At 44.1% G+C, this 24,381-nt stretch overlaps 1 protein-coding gene across 1 annotated transcript in view; it reads left to right on the forward strand.

The window, feature by feature from the left end:
- Positions 1–19,448, forward strand: part of LOC131278908 (transmembrane protein 132B-like) — a 196,597-nt gene extending 177,149 nt beyond the window's left edge. The window contains 4 exon segments of the mRNA XM_071215567.1: positions 2,152–2,357; positions 13,523–13,793; positions 15,994–16,185; positions 17,103–19,448. Of these exon segments, the coding sequence (XP_071071668.1) occupies positions 2,152–2,357; positions 13,523–13,793; positions 15,994–16,185; positions 17,103–18,251 (1,818 nt within the window). The 3' untranslated portion in view covers positions 18,252–19,448.
- Positions 19,449–24,381: the final 4,933 nt, after the last annotated feature.

Genomic DNA, 24,381 nt, shown 5'->3' on the forward strand with positions numbered 1-24,381 from the left:
AGTAGCACATGTGATAAACAAGATAAAATGAAACAGTGTGATGCAGCTGGAGGTGACTAGCTGAGGGGCTGCCAGGTTTCTACTAGGAGTGACTCGGGGTGGCTTCAGAGGCATGACATTGGAGTTGAGGTCTTACATCATGGTGCCTTTAGATTCAAGTAGCAAAATAAAAACATGGCCCAAAATGGCTTTAACAACAACAGAAAAGTCTCAAAGTAGGGCAGTTCCAGGGTGGCTAATCCAGTGGCCCATTCAGGTCATCCAGGACCAGGTTCCTTCCATCACTTTGTCCTGCTGTGCTATGTCAGCCTGGTTCTCTTAATTCCAGGCATCATTTCCCATGTGACAACCCCCAGGGGAAGAAGGGGGACAACTGTTCCTGTGCCTCACTTTTTATAGCCAGGAGTCTTTTCCCAGAGTTCCCAGTAGACTTCTCAAGCCTCATTGGCCAGAATTGTGTTACGTGCCCATCCTTAAGCCAGTTGCTGACACGGGGAGTGGAATTATAATGACTGGCTTTGGGAGGAACATGGCTACATGGAGGGCAGTGGAAAATCTGAATAAAATCTTAGTCCTCTTAGAAAAGAGGAAGGTGTATGGGTGTGTTGGAGCTGAGGGGCTGACATGTGGTTGGATAGCTAGTAGGCACCAGTCATGTCTACCTAAGCCCAAATGCCAAGAAGGTCACCATCGTGGATGTGGAAAGGCCTTCAGGTAAGATCAGCTCACTGTGACACACCACTTCCGTAGGTCTTCCAAATGGAGCACTGAATAACTAAAGACATTTGTGATGCAGAAAGTGGAAACAACAAGATTCTTCTCTGTGACTGGGCATGCAGGCAGAGTTTTAAGTGTCCTGTTAGTTATTTTCTGCTTGGTCTTTGGTTTCACTTCAAGTTAACTCCTGAGTTAAAAATGGAATTGTTGAAGGATGGGAGGCTCATCTTTTCTTTTTCCACATGGATGTACATCATTTAAGTGCCTTTTTTGGGGGGTGGGGGATGATAATTTGTCTCCAACAATTTGGTGGCTTCTTCTTTGAGCCTGGAGTTGGCAAGATTATCTTAATACTCTGACATTGCTCTTGAACTGTTCAGGAGACATTTGGACTTGTGTGCCTCTGGATTAGAAGCTGTGAATAGAAATTTGAGTAAGGAAAAGAAGCATCTAGAAAAAATCTCTTGAGTTTATGGTTTGCAGTATGGTCTGTGTGATGCTGAGGTGAGGAGCATTTGCTGAGGTGAGGAACCCTGCTAGGATCCTGAGCCTGAAACTGCACCTCTAAAAGTAGTGCAACCTTGAACCATTCATGTCAGCTCATTGGGCCTCAGTTTCCTCATCTGCAAAAGGAGGCGATGGGCCCTTGCAGTTGTGTGATTCTGGGTGAGACGATTGTGGGATTCTCTGTCTTCTGCTCAGGAAGTGCTGCCTGCTCCCTCCTTCCCCTCCCAGCCTAGACACACAGAAGACATTTTCCCAGTGGCCCAGGAGAGAGGAAGTGAAATGGGGGCTTTACTTGTCTAATCCTTAACTCATGAGTGCCTGCACATTAGAGAGGGCCGAGCGCTGAGTCAGAGGCTGTGATGGATGCGACACACTCACTTCTGTGCTGCAGAATTGTTGAATGGGCCAAAAATAATTACATCCATGTTCCCATTGTATTCCATGAGCATTTTGCCTATTAGGATTTTTAATTTGGTGCAAAGGTACCTTGATTTTTCAGAAAGGGTCCTCTTCTTCATAGATTGAAATTTTTTAGTAACATATGGCCACCTTTAATGTATCTTCAAATATGGTACAAGAATAAAATATGATGCACCTGGGATTTGATTATTGGAGGGTTGAGTACACAAAAAAGTTAAGGTAAAGGAGAAAAAACACAAAAAAATGTGACAGAGGTTATGTAACTCCATTAAATTATGTTTATAGTCTTGTCAGCAATGAGTAATAAAAAATGGCTTTTCAAGAGTCTATTCATCAGTCTCTGCCACTAATTAGCACCTACAAATTGCTTCTCTATGAGTCATATTCTTCTGGTTGTCTTGGTGTCTAGTTAATCTAGGCTCTTGTGGCTCATGAACTCTCATTGTTGTGATTTTTTGTTTGGCTTCTTCCTGCTGATGCATCTCAGGACTCTCCCCTTCCCCAAAGGTTTCCAACAACTGCGATTCCGTCTTTGTGAATGGGAAGGAGATGAAGAGCAAAGTGGACACGATTGTGAACTTCACCCACCAGCACTTCACCTCCCAGTTAGAGGTCACCGTCTGGGCCTCCAGACTCCCTCTGCAGATTGAGATCTCGGACCCGGAGCTGAGCCAGATCAAGGGCTGGAGGATCCCAGTGGCCCCCAGCAGAAGGTAGGAGGCCGAGAGTAGAAGCGCTCTCGGAGAGGTCGTGTGCCTGCTGCCCCATCGAGCCAGATCTTGGTGGTGGGGAGGGGTGGGCCGGCCCTTGGGGAAGCAGTGTCCACAGGTACCAGCAGACCGGGCTTGGGGTCAGATGGACCTGACCTGGCTCCTTACTAGCACTTTAGCCTGAGAAAATGATGAGACTAAAAATAGTATTTACCCCATAGTGTAGTGGTTAGGATTAAGTAAAATAATGCCCAAGAATCACTTCCAAGCAGGATGTAGTCATCTTCATTCCTCATCTCTCCGTTATTCATTCCAATGTTATTCTCAGTTCCCTGCTTGTAAATGTCACACCACATCCATGGAGTGCAGTCTTATAGTCAAGAATGCAGGCTTTCGAGTAAGGCTGCCTGGCTTTTGACCCTGGCTTTGCCGCTCACAGTGTGTGATCTTGGACAAGTTACTTAACCTCAGTTTTCTTATCTACAAATTGGAAATAATATTACTGAATAGTTTTTCCCAAGAATTCTTAGAAGTGATACCTATTGTCATAGGTAGAATTCCAATGAGGGGCCCCAGAGAGCTCCTTCCCCTGGTGTTCAGTCAACACTAATCTGGTATGGCTGTGATGGGGTTTTTACAGGTGTGATTAAAACCCCAGGTCCTTTAAGACTTGAGACTTGAAAGTTCTCCAGGTGGGCCTGACCCAACTCTTGCACTCATTAGAAACAGAAGGTCTTCTCCAGATGGCAGCAAAAAGGGAAGTCAGAGAGATTCAAGGTGAGAGACTAACTTGATTCGCCCTTGCTGGCATTGGAGAGGGAGGAGGCCACGTGCTGTGGGATGAGGGCAGTCGTTAGGAGCTAAGCACAGGCTCTGCCTGCCCCCCAGCCAGAAGCAGAAACCTCAGGCCTACAGCCATAAGAAACTGAGTTCTGCCAACACTCTGAATGAACTTGGAAGCTGATTCTTCCCTGGCATCTCCAGGTAAGTGCACAGCCAGGCCGGCAACTTGATTTCAGCCTTTTTTTTTCCACCATGATGCCAAAGGGAAACACTCCCAGTGGTATTTTTTTTTTTAATTTTTTTCTTTATTAGAGATGTTGTGGGCTTACAGAACAATCGTGAATAAATACAGGATACCCATATACCACCCTATTATTAATTCCTTGCATTGGTTTTGAACATTTGTTACAATTGACGAGAGTGCATGTTTATAATTATACTATTAACTAGAGTCCATGGTTTAGGGTTCACTGTTTGTGCAGAGTAGTTCTATGGATTCTTAAAACATTTTTATTCTGTTGCCATATATACAATCTAACATTTCCCCATTTAATCACATTCAGATAAATATTTCAGTGCTGTTAATTACATTTGCAATACTGTGCTCCCATCACCACCATCCATTACTAAAACATTTCCATCATTCCAGACAGGAACCCTGTATTTAACTTCCTATTAAGCCTTGCTTTCCCATTCCCTATCCCCACCCCATCACCTGGTAACCTATATTCTAGTTCTGACTATATAAGTTTGTTTATTCTAATTGTTTCAAATCAATGAGATTATATAGTATTTGTCATTTTGTGTCTGGCTTACTTCACTCAACATAATATCTTCAAGGTTCATCCATGTCATTGCATATATCAGGAACTCATTTCTTTCTACGGCTGAACAGTATTCCATTGTATATCTACCACATTTTATTTATCCATTCATTGGATGATAGACACTTGGTTTGCTTCCATCTTTTGGTAATTGTGAATAATGCTGCTGTAAAGATCAGTGTGCAAATATCTGTTTGAGTCTCTGCATTCAATTCTTTTGGGTATATACCTAGTAGTGGGATTGCCAGATCATATGGTAGTTCTATACTTAGCTTTCCGAGGAACTGCCAAACTGTTTTCCACAATTGTTCCACCATTGTACATTGCCACCAGCAAAGAATGAGTGTTCCTATTTCTCTGCATCCTCTCTAACACTTGAAATTTTCAATTAAAAAAAAAATAGCCATTCTAATGGGTGTAAAATAGTATCTCATTGTGGTTTTGATTTGTATTTCCCTGATGGTTAATGATGTTGAGCATCTTTTCATGCATTTTCTAGCCATTTGTAAATCCTCTTTGGAGAAATGTCTATTCAAGTTGTTTTGTCCATATTTTAACTGGGTTGGTTGTCTTTTTGTTGTTAAGTTGAATGATTTCTTTATATATTCTGGATATTAAACCTTTATCAGATATGTGGTTTCCAAATATTTTCTCCCATTGTGTAGTTTGTCGTTTTGCTTTCAGGATAAAATCCTTTGATGCACAAAAAATTATTTTGACGAGGTCTCATTTATCTATATTTTCTTTGCTGTCTGTGCCCTAGGTATGAAGCCTAAGAAACCATTGCCTAATGCAAGGTTTTGAACATGTTTACCTCCTTTTCTTCTAGGGGTATGATAGTTCTAGCTCTTATATTTATGTCTTTGAACTATTTTTGCATGGATTTTTGCATAAAGTGTGATTTCTGCCTTTTGAGACCCTATGCAGAGATCTCAACTGAGCCTCTCTGGACCCCTTTATTATTATGTTTTCTAAACTTTTTGATCATAGTAACATGTACAACTCAAAATTTCCCATTTTTAGCCACATTCAAGTGGCATTTCAAGTTGTTCAGTGGTATTAATTTACATTCACAATATTGTGCTGAAATCATCACAGTTACTGCCCAGCTTTCTGACCTATAGAACTGTTCTAAGCCAGTACATGTGTGGTAATTTTTTAAATGTTGCAAAAGAAAACTGATAGATGCGTTGTTTCCTAGTGCTGTTGTGCTGCTGTAACAAACACCTAAATGTGAGAGAGTGCCTTTGACATCAGGCTGTGGGTTAAGGCTGTAAGAACGATAGTAAAAGCCTCAAACACCTTGAACAGACAGTGATCAGAAATGCGGGTGTTAAAGATGCTGCTTTAACAGGCTGCAGAACAAAGTGAGCAGCATTTTAGAGAAATCCTAAATCGTTTCAGAGAAAGCATAAATCATTGTGAATTAGCTGTTACTAGAAACTTAGACTTTAAAAATGTTTCTGAATGAGCAAATTCATAGAGTCAGAAACTAGAATACAGAATATTAGGGGCTGAGGTGGGGATCGGGAATGGGGAGTTAATTCTTAACAGGTGCAGAGTTTCTGTTTGGGGTGACAGAAGTTTTGGTAATGTATGGTGATGATGGTAACACAATATTGTGGATGCAGTTACCATCACTGAATTATATATAAGAATGTCATTAAAAGGGTAAATTTTAAGTGGTATGTTGTTGCTAGAACATAAAAAATTTAAAAAAACAACCATAAGACTATACAATACAGTGAATCCTGATGCAAACTATGGCTAAAGATAATTCTGCAATTTTAATGCTGTTCTCTCATCAGCTGTAACAAAGGTACCACACTGATGTGGAATGTAGATGGAGCAGGTATGTGGGAACTCTATTTTATGCATGATCTTTCTGTAAACTACAGCTTTTCTTAGAAAACAGCAACAGCAACAAACAAAACCAAAACAATGCCAAGAGTTCAGAAGGAAGTGAGGAACCATGTTAGTGGAAACTGGAGGAAGGTGGACCCTTGTTGTGTTCTGACAGGATGTTTAACGAAGTTGTGTCCTGTGGTTCCGTGAAAAGAAAATGAAGTTTGAGGTTTAGCTGGGGAGATTTCCAAGCAATGTTTTGAAAGTGCATCTTGGTTTCTTGTAGCTGCTTTTAGTAAAATGCAAGAGGAGAGATAATTTTTAAAGATTCAAGGACCTGATGATGTTGGAAATTCTAAGCCTATCCACATGGCAAAAGATGTAGAAATTAAGGCATTCACTGTCAGGAAAGCACGCTCGAAAGAAAAGTCAGTGATTTGGCTGTCATATCCTTTGCTGATGCCTGAAGGTTTATAACTTTCACCTGATGAAACACAAGATCTAAAATTCTTATCATTAGAACCCAGGCAGACCCAGGTGGGTGATACTGTCTCGTAAGCCTATTATCTCCCAACCTTCCGCCTGTCCTAGGTATATAAGTCAGCCAAAGGGATGCTGATGCCAAGGACCAGAAATCTGTTGGGTTTTATAAAGGGTGTATATTTGGGGCAGAAGCTTACAGATACCAGGCCCTAAAGAGTCCAACTCAAGGTACCATAAGAGGTACTTTCTCACCAAAGTCATTTGCCATGTTTTGAGCAAGATGGCGGGCGACGTCTGCAACAGTGCAGCCTTCCCCTTCCTCTTAAGGCTCCATGGTCCCAGCTTCTTCTGATCTCACCTGTCTCGTTCCCTGGGCTTGTTTTTCTCTGGGCTCAGCTGCAGCCTTATAGGCTGTCAGGCTCATTCTCTTCCCAGGACTCTGCTGTGTATACAGAGTTGTCTCTCTTCCTTTATGTTCTTTCCCTCTGTATTTATTTCCTGGGGCTCCAGCATCAAAACTCAAACTCTCTCTTCTGCCGTGTCGTTTTCTCTGTCCATCCCCACCCAGCAATGGGGCAGGAACTCGACCATCCTATTGATGTGGCCCATTCAAAGCCTTAGTCATAATTTAATCAAGTAGAAGTGAAACCTCTGAATCTACTGCAATCTAATATGCCCAGAAGAACAGACCAGTTTATAAACACAATCCATTATCTATTTTTGGAATTCATAAACCATGCAAACTACCACACTAGGGAAATATAGTCCTTCAGAAATTGACGAGCCTGCATGGTGCCTGGGGCTTGAAACAAAGCAGAACAGTACTACAAGGACTCTAAAAACCAAATTTTAATTAAAACCAAAAGCAACAAAATTAGGTCAGCATCTACATGCTAAACCTAAACTAGGTGACTGGTGGCTATAATGGATTTCAGTAGGCTGTTGTATCTCCTATATAATATCCAAAATGTTCAGAATACAATTAAAATGATTTTGCAAACCAAGAACTAGAATATTTGAGAAAAGAGTCAATCAATGCCAGTTCCCAGATGAACCAAATGTTGGAATGATCTAAAAGGATTTTAGGCAGAATAAAAAACATTCTTCCATGAGTATATACCAATCTCCTTGAACAAATGAAAAAATAGAAAATGCCAGCAAAGAAGTAGAATTTAAAAAAAACAACAATAGTAAATTATAGAACTGAAAAATACAGTAACCAAAATTAAAAAAATCCTACTGGATGAGCTCAAGAATAGAGGATAAAAATCAGTGAATTTGAGAACATTTCCATAGAATGTACTCAATATGAACAACAGAGAGAATATAGGCTCAAAAGAAATGAATAGATCATCAGGGATTTGTAAGACAATAGCACAAGATCTAAAATTCTGTTATTAGAACCCCAGAAGGAGAGGAGAAAGAGTGTAGGACTGAAAATGTATTTGAAGGAATAATGGATGGAAACTCTCCAAGTATGGAAAAGGCATAAACCTACATATTCAAGAAGCTGAGGGAATGCCACAAAGGATAAACCCAAAGAAATCCATGTCAAGACACATCATAATTAAATTTCTGAAAATTAAAATGAAAATAATCTTTAAGGCATTCATAGAAATGATGCATTACCAATAGGGATTTGAATGAAGCAAACTTCTCACTTGAAACCATGTAACCAAGTTACATAACATTTTTCAAGTACTGAAAGAAAACTATCAATGGTGAATTCTGTGTCTGGCTAAAGTATCCTTCTGAAATGAAGGGAAAATAGAGACATTCTCAGAATAAAAACAAAACAAAACAAAACACTAAGAGAACTTGTTTCTGAGAGACCCACCCTTAAGAAATTCTCTAAAAAAATTCACTAAAAAAAAATGATAGAATGAGAAGGTTTGGACATTAAAAAAGGAAAGGATAATAAAAGCTGGGTGAAAATAGTAGTAAACATGATAAATTATCACAAATTTCTTAAGTATTTGATAGTTGAAGCAAAAATGGTAACACCAGCTGATATGACACTTAGTTGTACAGAAGAGATACTTGAAACAATTACGTTTTATAAATGGGGATGATGAAAAGACTTAAATGGAAGTAAGGTATGTGTACTTCACTCTTAGTGGTGAGACATTGGTATCAGTAGGCTGTGCAGAATATTTAAAAAGTTGTTCAAGTAACCCACAGGAGGGCAACAAAAGACAAATAGGGACCCAACAAAGGAGCAACAGACAGAAAACAGTGAAACACCAGACTTAAGCTGTAAAATATCATGATGACTTTAAATGCGAATGGTCTCAATGTACCTATTAAAAGTCAGTGATTGAGAATGGATGATAAATAAGATACAAGTATATCCTGTCAGCAAGAAACTACCAGCAAACAAAACTTGAGTGGGTCAAAAGTAAAAGAATGGAAAGAGCTATATTGTAAAAAAAATCCTTAGAAAAAATTAACAGAGTTGCAATCATACAGATTATGTTCTCTGACCATAATGAAATCAACCAAGAATTCAGTATTAGAAAGATAACAGGTAAATCTCCAAACACTTGGAAGTTATTCAACATTTATAAATAACTCATGGTCAAAGAGAAATATTAAATGAAATAAAAATTACATAGAATTGAATTAAAATTAAAGTATATTACAAAATTTTATGCAAAGATATAAAGCACTGCTGAGAGAAATTAATTACATTGTTAGCAAAGAAGAAAGGCCTCTTTTCAGTAATCTTAGGTTCATACTTCAAGAGCAAGCACAAGGAAGGAAATAAAAGAGCAGAAATCAAAGAAAGTGAAGATATACAAACAGTATAAGAAATCAATGAAACTAAAAGCTTGTTCTTTGAAACAATCAATGAAATTGATAAACCTTTAGCAAGACTGACAAAGATAAAAACAGAAAACATGCATCATTAATATCAGGAATGAAACATGGATTATCAATATAGAGCCAGCAGCCAACTAAAGGATAAGGAAATTCTAGAAGAAATGGACTATTTTCTCAAAAACCACAAACTCCCAGCACTTAACCAGGGTGCTATAGATTATCTGAACAGTCCTATAACCATTAAAGAAATTGATTCCATAATTAAGAAGTTCCCAAGAAACAACTCCCCGGGGCCCAAGTTATTTCAGTGGAGAATTTTACCAGACATTTAAAGTAGAATTAATGCTAATTTTGCAGTCTCTTCCAAAAATTAGAAGAGGAAATAATTCCAAACACATTTTAAGAAATGACTATTATCCTGATAGCAAAACCAAACAAACATGGTCTTCTTCCCCAAAGAAAACCACAAACTAGTATCTCTCATGAAATCAGATACACAAACTCCCCCCAAAAATTAGGAAATTGAATCCTGTAATGTATTAAAAGAAGTATGCAGCATGACCAAGTAGGATTTATTCACAAGACTAGTTCATCATTTGAAAATCAATGTAATCCACATTATCAAAAGGCTAAAGAAGAAAATTATATCAGTTGATGTAGAGAAATCACTTGAAAGAACTCAACACCTTTCCATGAAATAAACACTTCAGTCAATTAGTAATAGGGGGAGTTTCTTTAACTTGATAAAGAATATGTACAAAAACCTACAGTTCACACCATACTTAATGGTGAAAGACTGAATCCTTTCCCTCTAAGATTAGGATCAAGGCAAAGATGTGTCCACTCTCACACTTATTCAGGGTAGTTCTGGAAGTTGCAGCCAGCACATTCAAGCAAGAACAGGTCATAAAAGGCATACAGACTATAAAAGAAGAAATAAAACTGTCTCTCTTTGTAGATGATATGATTGTGTAGAAAATCTACCAAAAATATCTGGTAGAACAAATAAGTTAGTTCAGCAAAGCAACAAGATATAAGAAAAACATAGAAAAATTAATGACCTTTCTATATAGTAACATTGAACATGTGAGAACCTAAATTAAAAACACAATACCATTTGCAATTACACCAAAGAAAATGAAATATATAGTAATGTAACACAACATACAGGATCTGTATGTTGAAAATTGCAATCTAAAGAGATCTAAATGTACGTCAAGGTATACCATGTTCACATTTATACTAAAATCAGCTCAAAAGGACCACAAACTTAAATGTAAAACACAAAACAATAAAACTTTTAGAAATAAATGTAGGGGAAAATCTTCAGATATAGGGCTAGGTAAAGAGTTCTTAGATTTGATACCATAAGCTTGAATCATGAGAGGGAAAATGATAAATTGGACCTCATCAAAACTGTAAACGTTTCCTCTGAGAAAGACTATGTTAATAGGAGGAAAAAATAGTTTGTACACTGGGAGGAAATGTTTGGAAACCATATATACTACAAGGGACTGCATATAGAATATTAAAAGAACTTGTACAGTTCAACAGTAAACAATTCAACAGTGTGCACAAGACATGGACAGACATTTTACTGAAGATGATATGCAGAGCACAAATAAGCACATGAATAGGTGTTCAACATCAGTAGACATTAGGGAAATACAAATTAAAACTGCAATAAGATACCACGACACACCTATCAGAATGACTGAAATGAAAAATAGTGGTGTTTCCAAATGAGGTAAGGCTACGGAGAAACTGGGTCACTCATCCGTGCTGTGGGGAGTGTAAAATCGCACAGCCTTCTGAAAACAGTTCGGCAGTTTTCTTTTCAAACTATACATTCCCTTACCATACATTACCTCAAATATAGTCTTTCGCATTTATCCCAGAGAAATGAAAACTTACGTTCACTCAAAAACTTGTGTACAAACGTTCATGGCAGCTCTATCTGTAATATCCCACACTGGAATCAACCCACATGTCCTTCAGTGGATGGATGAGTGAGGAACTGTGGAAAGCTAAATGATGGGATACAACTCAGCAGTGAAACGAGTGAACTATTAAGGGAACTATCTAGGATGGAGCTCCAGGGAATTATGCTGAGGGAAAAATGTTAGCTTCAAAAGGTGACATCCCATATAATTCCATTTACTCTGACATTCTGCAGAGACCAAAATTACAGAAATGGAAAACAGACAAGCGATTGCTCTGGGCTAACAGTGGGGAATGACGATATGAAGGGGCAGGATGAGGGAGTGGTGGAGAGAAATGGAACAGATCTGCATCTTGATTATGGTGGTGGTTACATGGGATAAAACTGCAAAGAGCCACACAGCAATTGGTCAGTGGTCCCCAGAACTTTCAGGGTGGTGGGATGACGTGCTGTAGAGAGTGGGTGTAAGGAGTCAGATGGAGCGGACCCAAATCTGCAGTTTCCCGTGAGGAGGCTGCACACCTCACCACGCTGAGCCTGGTTTTCTCCGTGTGAACACAGGACCATATTTCATGGCTAATGTGAAATGAAGGGGGTCAGCTATAAAGTGGGAGACAACAAGCAGGGGGTGCAGACGGCCTGGCTGGGCCCTGCCTGAGCAGGCGACTCCTGCTGACTTCAGCGGAGGCACCCCAGGGGTGGCCTCCTCGTCCGCCCCCTCGGGGCTCTTGTGGAGGTCAGACGCCTCATGTCACGCGTGTGGTGAGCCCCCAGGATTCCAGAGCCTTGGGCCTGGGCCTTCACACGGAGACGTCAGTCGTGCCCCTCCTTCCCTGACACAGCTCCCCACCCTGGAGGGTCACGGGGAGGCGGCAGTCCCCCGCCAGGCCCGGTCAGGACAGCACGCAGGGCGGGGCTGTTTTGGGAGGAGGCAGATGGGATGTCAGGGGGGTGTGGATAGCAGGCCTCAGGGGAGGGCCTTGGCTGGGTGGGCCAGGCTGGTGTGCTCAGGGGGGAAGGAGAAGCGGGCGGGGCAGTGGAGGCGCCCTGCTCATCCCAGGCAGCCTGCCTCGCAGCAGCTTCGCACCTCCAGCAGGGATTTCAGGGGAGAGCAGGGAGGTGGGAGGGGAGAGGTGCCCTGCCGCCTTCAGGACCGTGAGCTCCGAGGGGCCTTCTCTGCCGGGTGTGGAGCGCCCCAGCCCAGGAGGAGGCTGGACCTGAAAGCGGCCCAGCTGGGATTCAAGGGCCGGCTTTGAGGGAATTCCCAGGGGCCCTTCCCCGCTGCCCTCACGCCTGGGCCTGTTGGATCCTCGGGCAAGTGGTTATTTTCATTCGTGAGGTGAGGGGTGGGGTGCCTGAGTGGAGGCCACGCAGGGAGGCGTGTGTGCCAGGGGGCCCTGAGCCTCCGCAGAGCTGCAGCACCTACTCTCCAGTTCGTTGACTTACCCAGGTCAGCTGACAGGGAGGTGAGGATGGTCAACCACCGCACCAGGGAACGGAGAGCGTCTACAGCTGCAAGCAGGAGAATCCCATCATCAGCTGTGGGATCTGAGCCCCCTCTCGACTTAGAGGTGGAGGGGACATCACCACCCCAGGGTGCTCAGGATGGAGGAATGAAATAAGGATTAGAGTGGACTTGCTGGTATTCTATTATATAACTACTGTGACTCTAGCAATGGAAGAAATTGTAGCATTGATGTGGAGACAGTGGTCACAGGAGTTCCTGAGGGCCAGGAGAGGGAAAAAGTTGTGATATGGGGGCATTTTCAGGACTTGGAGGTGTCCTCCATGATGTTGCAGGGACAGATGCTGGACAGAATATATCCTGCTGTAACCCACTGAATGGACTGGGGGAGAGTGTCAACTCCAACGTAAACTATAATCCATGCTATGTAGCCGTGCTCCAAAATGTACTCATCAAATGCAGTGGATGTACCATACTAATGAAAGAAGTTGCTGAAATAAGGGGGTAGGGTGGGGAGTGGGTTGTATGGGAACCTCTTATATTTTTTAATGTAACATTTTGTGTGATATATGTATCTTTTTAAAAAAAATGGAAAGAAAAAAAAAAGGCCAGCAGACAGTCCTCCAGGCAGAGTCACCCTCCCCTCAGGCCCAAGGTTCTGCCTCTGTCACCCGCAGGGAATTATTTTAGAATGACAAACCTGCAGGACCCAGAGGGCAAGGGCAGGGCCTCTGCCTGCCGGTGCTGGCCCTCCTGCCTTCCTGGCCCGGGTCCTCTGCAGGCCTGCTCCCGGCTCCCATGGCCCAGGCTGCTAGCAGCCCCCGAGGCGCACAGCGATCCCCAAGAGGAACTTCGGACAGACGGGCGGTGAAACCACGGGCCAGCAGGTCGGGCAGGCACAAGGGCCGTTTCATTGCTTTCCGTGTGTCGCGTGAAGCTGAAAAATGAGGGCGTGAAACTGGGCAGTGGCAGGGCTGATTCTTTTTGGCGCGTTTGCTTCCAGGCCCACCCGGGAAAGCGAGGACGAGGACGACGAGGAGAAGAGAGGGAGAGGCTGCTCCCTGCAGTACCAGCACGCCACAGTCCGTGTCCTGACCCAGTTCGTGGCCGAGTCGCCCGAGTTAGGGCAGCTCACCTACATGCTGGGGCCCGACTGGCAGCTGGACATCACCAGCCTCGTGACCGAGTTCATGAAAGTGGAGGAGCCGAGAATTGCTAAGCTGGAGGATGGCCGGACCCTGGTGGGGCGAGAGCCGGGGATAACCACGGTGCAGGTACAGCCGGGCCCCTCCTGCTGCTGCCGCCCCTGGTGCCAGGCGGCGCGAGGGCACCTGCAAGGATGCTGTTGTGCGGGCGGTGTGCATGTGGGTGTGCCAGGTGCATGCGTGCAACCGGCATGTGTGCGAGGGGATCAGGAGAGGAGCAGGAGGAGCAGCAGTGCTCATTGAGGCTGATAATCTAAGCTCAAAATGATTTTTGCATTTTAGGGAGAATTGAGATATCTAATTTCTTTTACCAGTGAAAATGAAATTAAACACACATTGTAAGCAATTGTTTCCCCCATATGATACTCTACTTTCTTCATATCACAAATGGAAGGCTGTGGAACCTATGAGACCTAGTTTTTTTCTATCCTTGAAGTTTAACCATTTAGCTGTTATACTTTGAACAGTGGATAAAAAAGTTTAAAAACAATGTATTTGCACTAAATATAAAAACATCCATAGTTAAGTGCTTTCTATTTCATAATTATAGTAAAACTATTTTTTCTAGCCAATTTTGACAGGATAATTATGCAGAAATGTCGCAACATAATCTTTTCCTCCAAATTAAAAATATTCCTGTTCACGTTAATTAAGTCACATTTTGAATTTTGCAAATAAGTTCATTTTTGACAAAGCTGGATGATAAGTTTTTTTTTTTAAGATTTATTTTGTATATATTTGTCTCCCCTCCCCAGTTGTCTGTTCTCTGTGTCCATTTGCTTTGTGTTCTTTTGTGTCCACTTGTATTCTTGTCAGTGGCACCGGGAATCAGTGTCTCTTTTTCGTTCCATCATCTTGCTACGTCAGCTCTCCTTGTGTGTGCTGCCATTCTTGGGCAGGCTGCACTTTCTTTTGCGCTGGGCAGCTCTCCTTATGGGACACACCCCTTGCATGTGGGGCTCCCCTACACGGGGGACACCCCTGTGTGGCACAGCACTCCTTGCATGCATCAGCATTGTGCATGGGCCAGCTCCACACAGGTCAAGGAGGCCTGGGGTTTGAACTGCGGACCTCCCATGTGGTAGGTGGATGCCCTATCTGTTGGGCCAAATCCGCTTCCCCATAAGTGTTTTATTATGTATTAATTTTCTATTGCTGTGTCACAAGTTACCACGAACTTAGCACTTTAAAAGAGTACCTGTCATTAGCCCAGAGTTCCACACATCAGGAAGAAGGCTGAGTGAGCTCCATGGCATCTCCGCTCAGGGTCTCCCAGGGCTGGAATAGAGGTGGCAGTTGGGCAGATTTGCAAGCGGGGGCTTCGAAGAAGAGCTATCCAGACTATTCTCCAGTTTAGGTTGTGAGCAGAATTCAGTTCCTCATGGGAGGGCCCTGTTTCCTTTCAGGATGTCAGCCAAGGACCATTCTCTGTTCCCAGGGGCTCCTGCACCCTGGCTCATCTGCCCCCATCATCAGCCATGGTGTCCAGACTCTGTCCCATGCTTTGAACCTGCCTGACTGCCCCATCTGCCATCAGCCAGGGAGGGGGCTCTGCTTCTAAGGGCTCACATGATTACATTGGACCCATACCTTAAGATCACCTGTGCCTTTTAACAGAACGTAATCACAGGAGTAATCTCTCTAGGCACAGGCTCCAAGACCAGGGCAGGTCGTCCTTGGGGGCCGTTCTAGAAATTCTACCTAGCACGTGCTTTTCTCCAGGTTTCAGTCACCACTGGTTGCAAATTAGATGGTTAATTAGGAGGGCCGGCTCTTCAGGACATCACGGGTCCCTTCCTGCCTTGTTTAACTGGTTTCCCCATTGACGTCACCACGGCCCACGCAGTCATCGTTATATTTCCGTGACGACCACACAGCTGCCCGTCAGAAGGCATGTGAACAGGGGAAGATGGCTGAGCCTGTTTCAGGTTTACCACATTTCTGTTACTTTCAAAGTATAAGTATTTATTGGGCAAATGTTACTCTTTGAGTGCCCAGTACCCACATGGGCATTTAACTTTTACCAGAGAATATACTACTGCTATTATCACATGAAACAAGGAAAAGACAAGACCAGGGTGGACTTGGTAAAACTCCTTCTTCAGTGGGTAGATGTAACTCAACAATAGCATAGCACATGCCTAAGCCATTCCCGTGAGCACGTTCACTGAGCAGAGAGCTGGGAGAACACACTGAGGGAGATGTCAGTTAAGGAGTTTAAAGTGGCTGCAGGGAGAGGACACACGAGCTTTCCCGCTTGCTTTCGAAGGTTCTCTCGCCTCTCTCTGACTCCATCCTGGCTGAGAAGACAGTGGTTGTCCTGGATGACCGTGTCACCGTCACAGACCTGGGCATGCAGCTCGTGGCTGGCTTGTCTCTTTCCCTGCAGCCACACAGAGCAGACAGAAGAGCCATCGTCTCCACAGCAACTGCGCAGGATATTCTTCAAGCCCCCCAGCAGGTGAGCGGCCAGGGGCCCTGTGTCCCTGGTCAGTGGAAATGACATTCTCTCCCTTACCACACCCTGCAGAGAGGATCCCTGCAGTACTTGCAGCGAGGACTGGTGATTCCTGAAGCTTCTTCCCGCTTCTTATCCATTGTGTCTTGTTTCTGAGAAAAGAACTCGGTGGCTTGGATGCATTTCCTTGTTTTACACCTTTGCACATGAACCACCTGCCATATGCCATTTGCTTTCCAGTGGGCTTCCCTGTGCTAGGTGTGGGCTGCTGCTAGACTGTGCACAAGGGATCTCGTGTTTTCACTTTCCCCAAAGCAGGTGTTTTCTGGTACTTGGAAACTGTTCGAGCTGCCCAAACAAGCATGGCTAATAGGCACCAAATTGCTATTGTTTACTGAAATTATTGTCAACTCTAAATTTCTCCTCCATCTTTAAACTTTCAGCGAGTCACTTATAAAGATGCCAGGGATGCCATGTCTTTCAAGCAGTTCAGTCTCATAGTGCTGCTTTCCACAGGTACTCCAGCCAGTGCATTGGCTTCCTAGTAGAGAATGTTCAGTGCGATGCTGTCCTAAACAGTAGCCTGAGTAGTTGTACCTGAAATTGATTCAGATAAATTGCCTGATCTTTCAAATGTTTTTGGAAAGGTCAAAGTCAAATTCTGTTGTATGGCATGCAATAAATTAATAGACATTGTACTGTATTCATTGAAGTATATTTTTTATTCCTTATATACCAGTGGGGCTAAAGTACATTATTGATGCCAATTCAAGGCAGGCCAAATTTGTTCAAGATTATAAAACATAGTTTATTTTTCTCAGTTTGTAAATTTAAAGAATAATGTATGGGAAGTCATATTTTTGTTTGCAAACATGAAGGAACCTGATTATAACATAATGCTTTGGTTTCATTTTTCTTAGGAAGCAATAGTCAGTTCTTGGATCTTGTTCAGTGATGGTTCAGCAACACCTTTAGACATTTATGATCCCAAGGATTTTTCAATCACTGTCTCGTCATTGGATGAAATGGTGGTGTCTGTCCAGCCAAACCTTCAGTCCAAATGGCCGATCGTGGTTGCAGAGGGGGAAGGGCAAGGGCCCTTGATTAAGTTAGAACTTATGATCAGTGAACCTTGTCAGAAGACCAAGAGGAAGAGTGTTCTTGCTGTGGGTAAAGGACATGTCAAGGTCAAATTTGAACCAAGTGTGGGTGAGCACCAAGGAGGCACCAACGACATCGAGGGCACAGATTGGGAGTATAAAGGCCATCTCAGTAACTCCATAGAGTGAGAAGGAAACCAGGAGAGGGCAGTTCAGGAGTGGTTCCAACATGGCGCATCTGTTGGCCAAGGGGAAGGTGCCAACAAAAGCACAACGCCGCGGTCTCCCATGGAGGGAAAGAAGAAGAAGCTACTCAAGAGCGGTGGTCCAGATGCCTTCACAAGCTTCCCCACGCGCGGGAAGTTACCCGAGCCCAACAGTCCTGGTGACCTGACGGTGACCTCCAGGGGGCTAACTGACCTGGAGATCGGCATGTACGCCCTGCTCTGCGTCTTCTGCCTGGCCATTCTCGTCTTCTTGATCAACTGCGTGGCGTTTGCTTGGAAGTACAGACACAAAAGGTTTGCCGTGAGTGAGCAGGGCAACATCCCCCACTCCCACGACTGGGTCTGGCTGGGGAACGAGGTGGAGCTTCTGGAGAACCCCGTTGACATCACGCTCCCGTCGGAGGAGTGCACGACCATGATAGACAGGGGGCTGCAGCTCGGGGAGAGGAACTTCCTTCTCAACGGCAGCTCCCAGAAGACTTTCCACAGCCAGCTCCTCAGACCTCCTGACTATGTCTACGAGAAGGAAATGAAGACTGACCCAATAAACCCTTCAGGCCCCAAGAGGAAGAGAGTCAAGTTTACTTCCTACACCACCATTCTCCCGGAGGACGGCGGCCCATACACCAACTCCATCCTGTTCGACAGCGATGACAGCATTAAGTGGGTCTGCCAGGACATGGGGCTGGGGGACGCCCAGGACTTCAGAGACTACATGGAAAGGCTGCAGGAGCAGATGTGAGTGACTTTCTTATGTTCGTATTCACCTTTATGCCTTCTGTTTTTTGAATGGTGGAGCGGTGAGTCTGATGAGCAATAGGGGATGATTTGACACAGCTTCGTTGGTGGAGGGCTGGTGGGATCCTCTCTAAGCAAGTAGCAGAGGCCTGCAGGGTGAAAGCAGCTGGGCTTAGTTGGGGAAATGCTTCTAACACAGCCACATGTAGGGACTGGAGAAATCCTAAGACAACAGTTTTATATACTGCCTGGTACTAGCTCAGTGCGAATGTAATAAACCTGACCCCACCGACATTGTTAGTCATCTAATGACAAAAAGCCGTTTGGAATTAGGAAAGATTTGGGTGTTGATTTTTCTATTCTAGACCTTTTAAAGCACAGCAGACATTTCTTGCCCTTGGCCTGAGATTAGACGTATGTGAAAGATAACTGAATGTGGCTCTCCTTGTTTGTTACGAGCACGGCTCATTATTTTTATATACATTTGCACCTGCACTTGGTTCCTTTGACCTCTGGAATTCTTTTTTGAAACATGAAGAGAAGAGATTTCCGTCTTTTCTTTGAGATCTGTTTGATTTCCACGTGCATTTTCCTCCCCGGGCTTTGCCGTGTCGTGTTACTTCCTGGTGTCCGTGCACGATGTCAGGTGTTCTTCAGTTTCCCACACTCCAGTGTTCTGGGCCGTGGCTCAGAAGCTGGTCCTCACGTTCTCTCCTCCTTCAGACCTGGACCAGGCTTTTCCTTAAAGTGCGAGTGACATACCCTGAGGGAGGGCCATCTCTTTACAGTGTGCTTCATGAAGTGGCAACATTGGAAGTAAAGTTGTGAATCACAGACCAAACATTTCGCCTTATCCTCTGCTTGGTGCAAATTCATGGGGAACTCCTGGGGCCCATTTCTGAGGGCAGCAAGGCCTCAAAACAGCTGTATCTATCTGAATACTTGCGGTCAATACAATTTATTATGCTCAAAGTAGAATTGATATACACAGAAAGGAAATTGCTTAGGAAATAGCTGTCCATTAAACCTCCCATTTTATCAGACCAAAAATAAAAATAAGAAAGTAAAATACTTCAGCCCAGCAAAATAGAAATTCACCCATACAACGATCAAAACACAACAAAAAATTCCTCAACCATGATTTTGGCAGAGATGAAACCTTCACGGAGAGTGCACCAAAGGAGAAAAGCAATGGGATGCTCAAAGGAATCCTAAAAATAAATGACTGTTCCAGAGCATAAGCAGTTGCTATGAAAAATCACCACAATTGGAAAATCCGAGTGGCAAGAAGGAAAAAAAGGTGCCTCCCCGCGTAAGTTTTAAATAGAAAATGTTATTTGAAGAACAGCATGAGTGGTGTCAACAAAGCATGATTAGGAAAATGTGACAACATTTTTATTAAGATGGGATTGCTGGCAAAACACACACTGGGCTCGTATGCCCCACCGTAAGCTCTGTCGAGGCATTTGTATCTCTAAGAAGTAGAATGTTGAGGACCAAAAGATAGAAGGAGCTGCAGGAGCCCTCTGGGCGGTCCTCTGACTCCAGTTGGCTAGTTCCCAGGAGCTAGTCCCTAGGAGCTCAGTCCCCCCTCTTGCGATAGGGTCCCTGGTAGGGTCAGCATAGCCCAGCCTCTCTCAGGGCTCCTCTCGTTGGCAGCCGTAAGGCTCTTCTTGTATCTTTTGCCCATAGGGCGACAGTGTGTTGGTGGACAGTGCGCACATTACAGGTGAGGTGCCTCTGACATCCAAGGCAGGTATTTGCTTGGTCCTGTGTTATAGTGAGGCTTTGGAACTGAAGCTGGTCAGGTTCAAGAACCCTTAAATTTGACAAGAGAATGGAGCCAAGAGACCCAAGGCAATTGCTGCAGAAGGAATTTCCAGAGATGAGCACCTTGTAGGAAGAGCTCCTCAGCCACAGGAAGGCACCACTGCCCTTCAGAGTGTGTGGTGGAGGTGGCCTCACCAACGCAGTGGGCAAAGAGAGGCTCACGAGCTCCTTGGCCTGCAGTTCTCTAAATGAGCCCTGCTCCCTCTGGAAGACGTGGCCAGTTCTCTCTCCGTGGAGCCTCCACGTTTGGCCCAGGTATTTCTGAAACTGAGGGTCCTCAGCTCAGTTAAGGGTGAGTGTCCCACACAGAGCAGGCTGTCTCCTACTGCAGAGGATGGCTTGGGTGTGCGGTGTCGTTTGGGGCAGGCTGGGGAAGCAAGAGAAACTACCATCCTGGGGACTGCCGCTACGGCCGCCTGGTGGTTAGAGCAGTTCCAGTACCATGAGCCTGTGCGTGCTGGACGCGGTGCGGGAGCAAGCGTGGGCTAAGAAGGCTCAGCTGGAGTGACCCTAGATCACCTTTGTTCCTTTATGAAAAATCTCAGACAATTCAAAATGAGAAACAAGTGGAAAGGCTGGGGAGAGGGGTCCCTTTTACCATACAACACACATATACACAGATACAAATGTGTGTGTGTGGATACTGAAGAGCACGAGAATATTGAGTGGGAATCATCAGTGACTTTCAGTTGTTCTGATTTGGCATGGACCTTATTCAGATTAACAGAACTTAAATTGAAGTTTTATCTGTTCTAAATATTTTCTGCTGATTAGAATCCATGGCCTTGTTTTCCAACTAGTCAAAACTAATAGACATTACATCCCCAAATATCTAAACTAAAATGGAGGGGTGGGGGGAGGAACATAGAATATTTAGTCTTGAAATCGAATCCCTTGGGGCCTTACATCTGCCTGTTCATAGCAGAGCTAGCCATAGTCTTACTCTAAATGAATAACTTGAACCAAACAATATTTATCAAGTCCCTTCCATTCCATAAGAGTGGGTCAGATGCCTCCTGAAGCAGCACCAGCTGTGACGGCTGTGGGTCACACGGGGGGCTCAGGCACTCACGGGGACCACACGGCCTAACCCCTAGAGATCATGAGAAGACGGTTCCCGGGCTCCAGACAGGCTGCTGCCGAGGCCGGAGTGCAGGGGTGGAGAATCGCCTGCCAGAGGAGCGAGCTGGAGTTTCCTCTTGGACACACTGCAGTTGACAGCAAGGAGAGAAGATGCTCAAAGTTTCTCCCAGAACACCACCTAGCAAAGCCCACAAAATGCTACATGCACCAAGAGAGGAGAAACAGAACTTCCTAGCTGTCTTATATCGCACACCAGCAAGGTCAAGTTTGCAGACTATAACAGCCTTTAAAATCTAGCCAGGCGTTTCTGTTTGAAAACATCAATGCAGGGGAAATGATGGATTCATTTTTGTCCCATGGCCACAACTGTAGACTAAATCTTTGGTACCTTGATGATTTCTAAGTCCTGGATAGCCTGGCTTTGTGCGCTTCACTCCTCATTCTTCAGCTCTTCCAGTGTGGGAATGTGGGGACCACAGTAAAGCCTGTCCATTGGAGGACTCAGTGCAACAGCAGCTCCAGAGGACACCTGCACGTCCCCTCAAAGATGGTCTTGGCCCCCCGTTTCAGTCTCTGTACTAACGAGATAAATGGCCTATAAACTAGGTAACCATCTCCTCCATTAAAATTATGCATGTGTAATGTAATGCATATCCTCTGTTAACTAAAACGATAGAATGGATGGTGGAAAAGTTACACTGAATTATGGAGAGCAGATATATATGTGTGTAATATAACATTGAGAGGTGTATCAGAATAAGTACATTTTAAAATAAAAGCATGCAGAGCTGTAGCTTTTAAATGTACAGACATCCCACTCAGAAAGATCTAAACTGATGGGTAAAACACTGAGACATAACATCGTAAAATGCACTGACTTGGGAATCCTGTCCTGGAGAGGACACGCTCATGCTGGGATTGTTGATGGAAATACTGGAACACTTTGATCTTACTCTTCATTACTTTTGGGTTATTTCTTTTCTTTTCTCTGGAAATATTTCAGAAATAAAGTGACTTCATTTCCCCATATAAAGGTATATTCTAACCACAGGGTAACGCATCGTTTTTAACATAAAAATAAACATTTAAATATTCTTTGGTGTTTCATTATTTTATCCATACTTCTCTTTTTCTTTTCAGCACCTGTATGATTTGACTGTATGTATGTTTTCTTTTCCTTTCAGCCAGCGGTTTTGACACCCTTGATGCAGTAATAAATGGAAACCAAAAGAAAAGTGTCTTAAAAGTTGCAAAGAGCTTTTCCCTTCTCATTCTCCCAGCAGCCTGGGTAAAACTTTTCTACGATGTCTCAGGAGGAGGGACTTTCTGCCCCCCCCACACTCTTGAAGCCCGCGTGAACTACCTGGCGTGCTGACTTTTGGGCAGCTCCTGACCGCTGCTGTGCTTGGCTTGCTAATGGCTCGGGTTTGAGTATGTGTTTGGGGCAGAGGCTTGTTGGACCAAGGACAGGGGTGCTGGGAGCCCAGAACAGACAGACCCGTAGAGACGTAAGAAAAGCACAAGATGCTCGAGGACCTTGCTTGGGTCTTGGAAGACTGGTGGGTGCGTTGCCCAGGCCCCACCTGCTCTGTTAGGCCTGCACTTCCTGAAACAGCTAGCACCACCTCTGGCGTTTTGGCAAATGTCCCCCAGCTTTCATGGTGAAAAGGAATGTCTCAATTGCCAATCGCTTGACAGTCATAATGAATGTCCCAGTCCAAGGTGTGTCTTTTTCCATATACCACAGATGTGATTTTGGTAACTGGGTGTAAACACAGGAATTGGCTTTATGAAACTGAGGCCGTGAAATAGCAAACAAGTGAGCCGAAATGCTCTCCCAGGGGAACAAGCCCCCCCCCCGCTGTGCTGTCCCTTGTGAACGAGCACCCCCTCTCCCATACACACACAGTACCAGCCCTCAGCGCTCTGGGGAGTGTTTGCCACCAACAGTCTTTTCCTTGGAAAGTAGGATGACCAAGACATGGGCCAAGCCGGTTCCCCCAGATCTCAGTACACATCTGTGCAGTGTGGTAAAATTGATTTCAGAAACAAGAGGAAAAAGTAGGGAACAAGATTTGGGAAACCCTTTAGATTTAGATTTTGTGTGTGTGCAAAGTGCAAACCCTGCCTCACATTTTGTTGGTGTTGAAATTCTTTGTGCCTGTTCCTTATGGCTTTATATGCTAAATGGGTTTTGGTGGTAATGGTTCTTTGCTTTTAGACATGTTTAAAAATACTTAAAAACTTCAGAAAACACTAACCTGGGCTTCAGTGTTTATAGACAGTTCTGTGACTCAAGATGTGAAGAGGACACTGTCCGTTTCCAGGTGGGAAATCACAGTTCATGGGCCTTAAAGCAATTGGGGAGATTCTCCTTCCAGTCCAAGAAAGCAATAATATTATCAATTCCCCAAACTGGACATCTTCATGTTCTATAAGATGCCTTCAGATTTTCTTTGGTTTTAATTGTTGCACTGGATTAGCTCTTTATATAAACAATTTTAATTTTAATTTAAGGATTGAAGTCTGACCTTTTTATACATCTACACTGCCCATCGGAATAAAACACTTTATAAACAGCAAGGTGGATGTGGCTTTGGAACTCAGGGTCTGTGTGATGCTGATTTCCTACCCATTTGAAAATATTTTATTTCTTTAGGATGTCTTAAATTGCATTTAACCTTTGGCCAAAGAGCAGGAGCAACTTCCTACTTTCCGTTGTTAAGGTTGGAGCTACATTGTCAGGTCCTCTGTGACTAAATCTAACTCACGGAATGAAATAATACAAAACGCTAGTGTAGACACTGCCCGTGTGACGTAGTTAGTTCACTTAGAGGAGCTTCCTTAGAGAGTCTGCCTTTCCTTTCCCAGCATGATCATTTTCCAGTCTCCATTTTATCCATGTATATTCCCACATAGAACAAGCTTTTTCCATCCATTCTCCTGAATCCTGCAGGCTGAGGCAGGGAGAGCCCATCAGGCGTTGCCACACATGCCCCTCCAGGTACATAGTACATCCATTTCTCTATTCTGGTTGCTGCCAGTTAGCCCTAGGTGCACCTGTAGATTCACATCTGACCAATGACCTCAGTGGCACCGTGCAAGGAATTGTCCCTCAGCAACCGGTTCATGAGCCAGACGGAGCCGGGACCGGCCCAGGGAGGGCTGAAGGACGCCTCTTGGCACCCATCGCTGAGGAGCTCCCTTTCTGTAGCCATCCT

The sequence above is a fragment of the Dasypus novemcinctus genome, chromosome 6 (assembly GCF_030445035.2).
Source record: "Dasypus novemcinctus isolate mDasNov1 chromosome 6, mDasNov1.1.hap2, whole genome shotgun sequence".
Taxonomy (NCBI): Eukaryota; Metazoa; Chordata; class Mammalia; order Cingulata; family Dasypodidae; genus Dasypus; species Dasypus novemcinctus.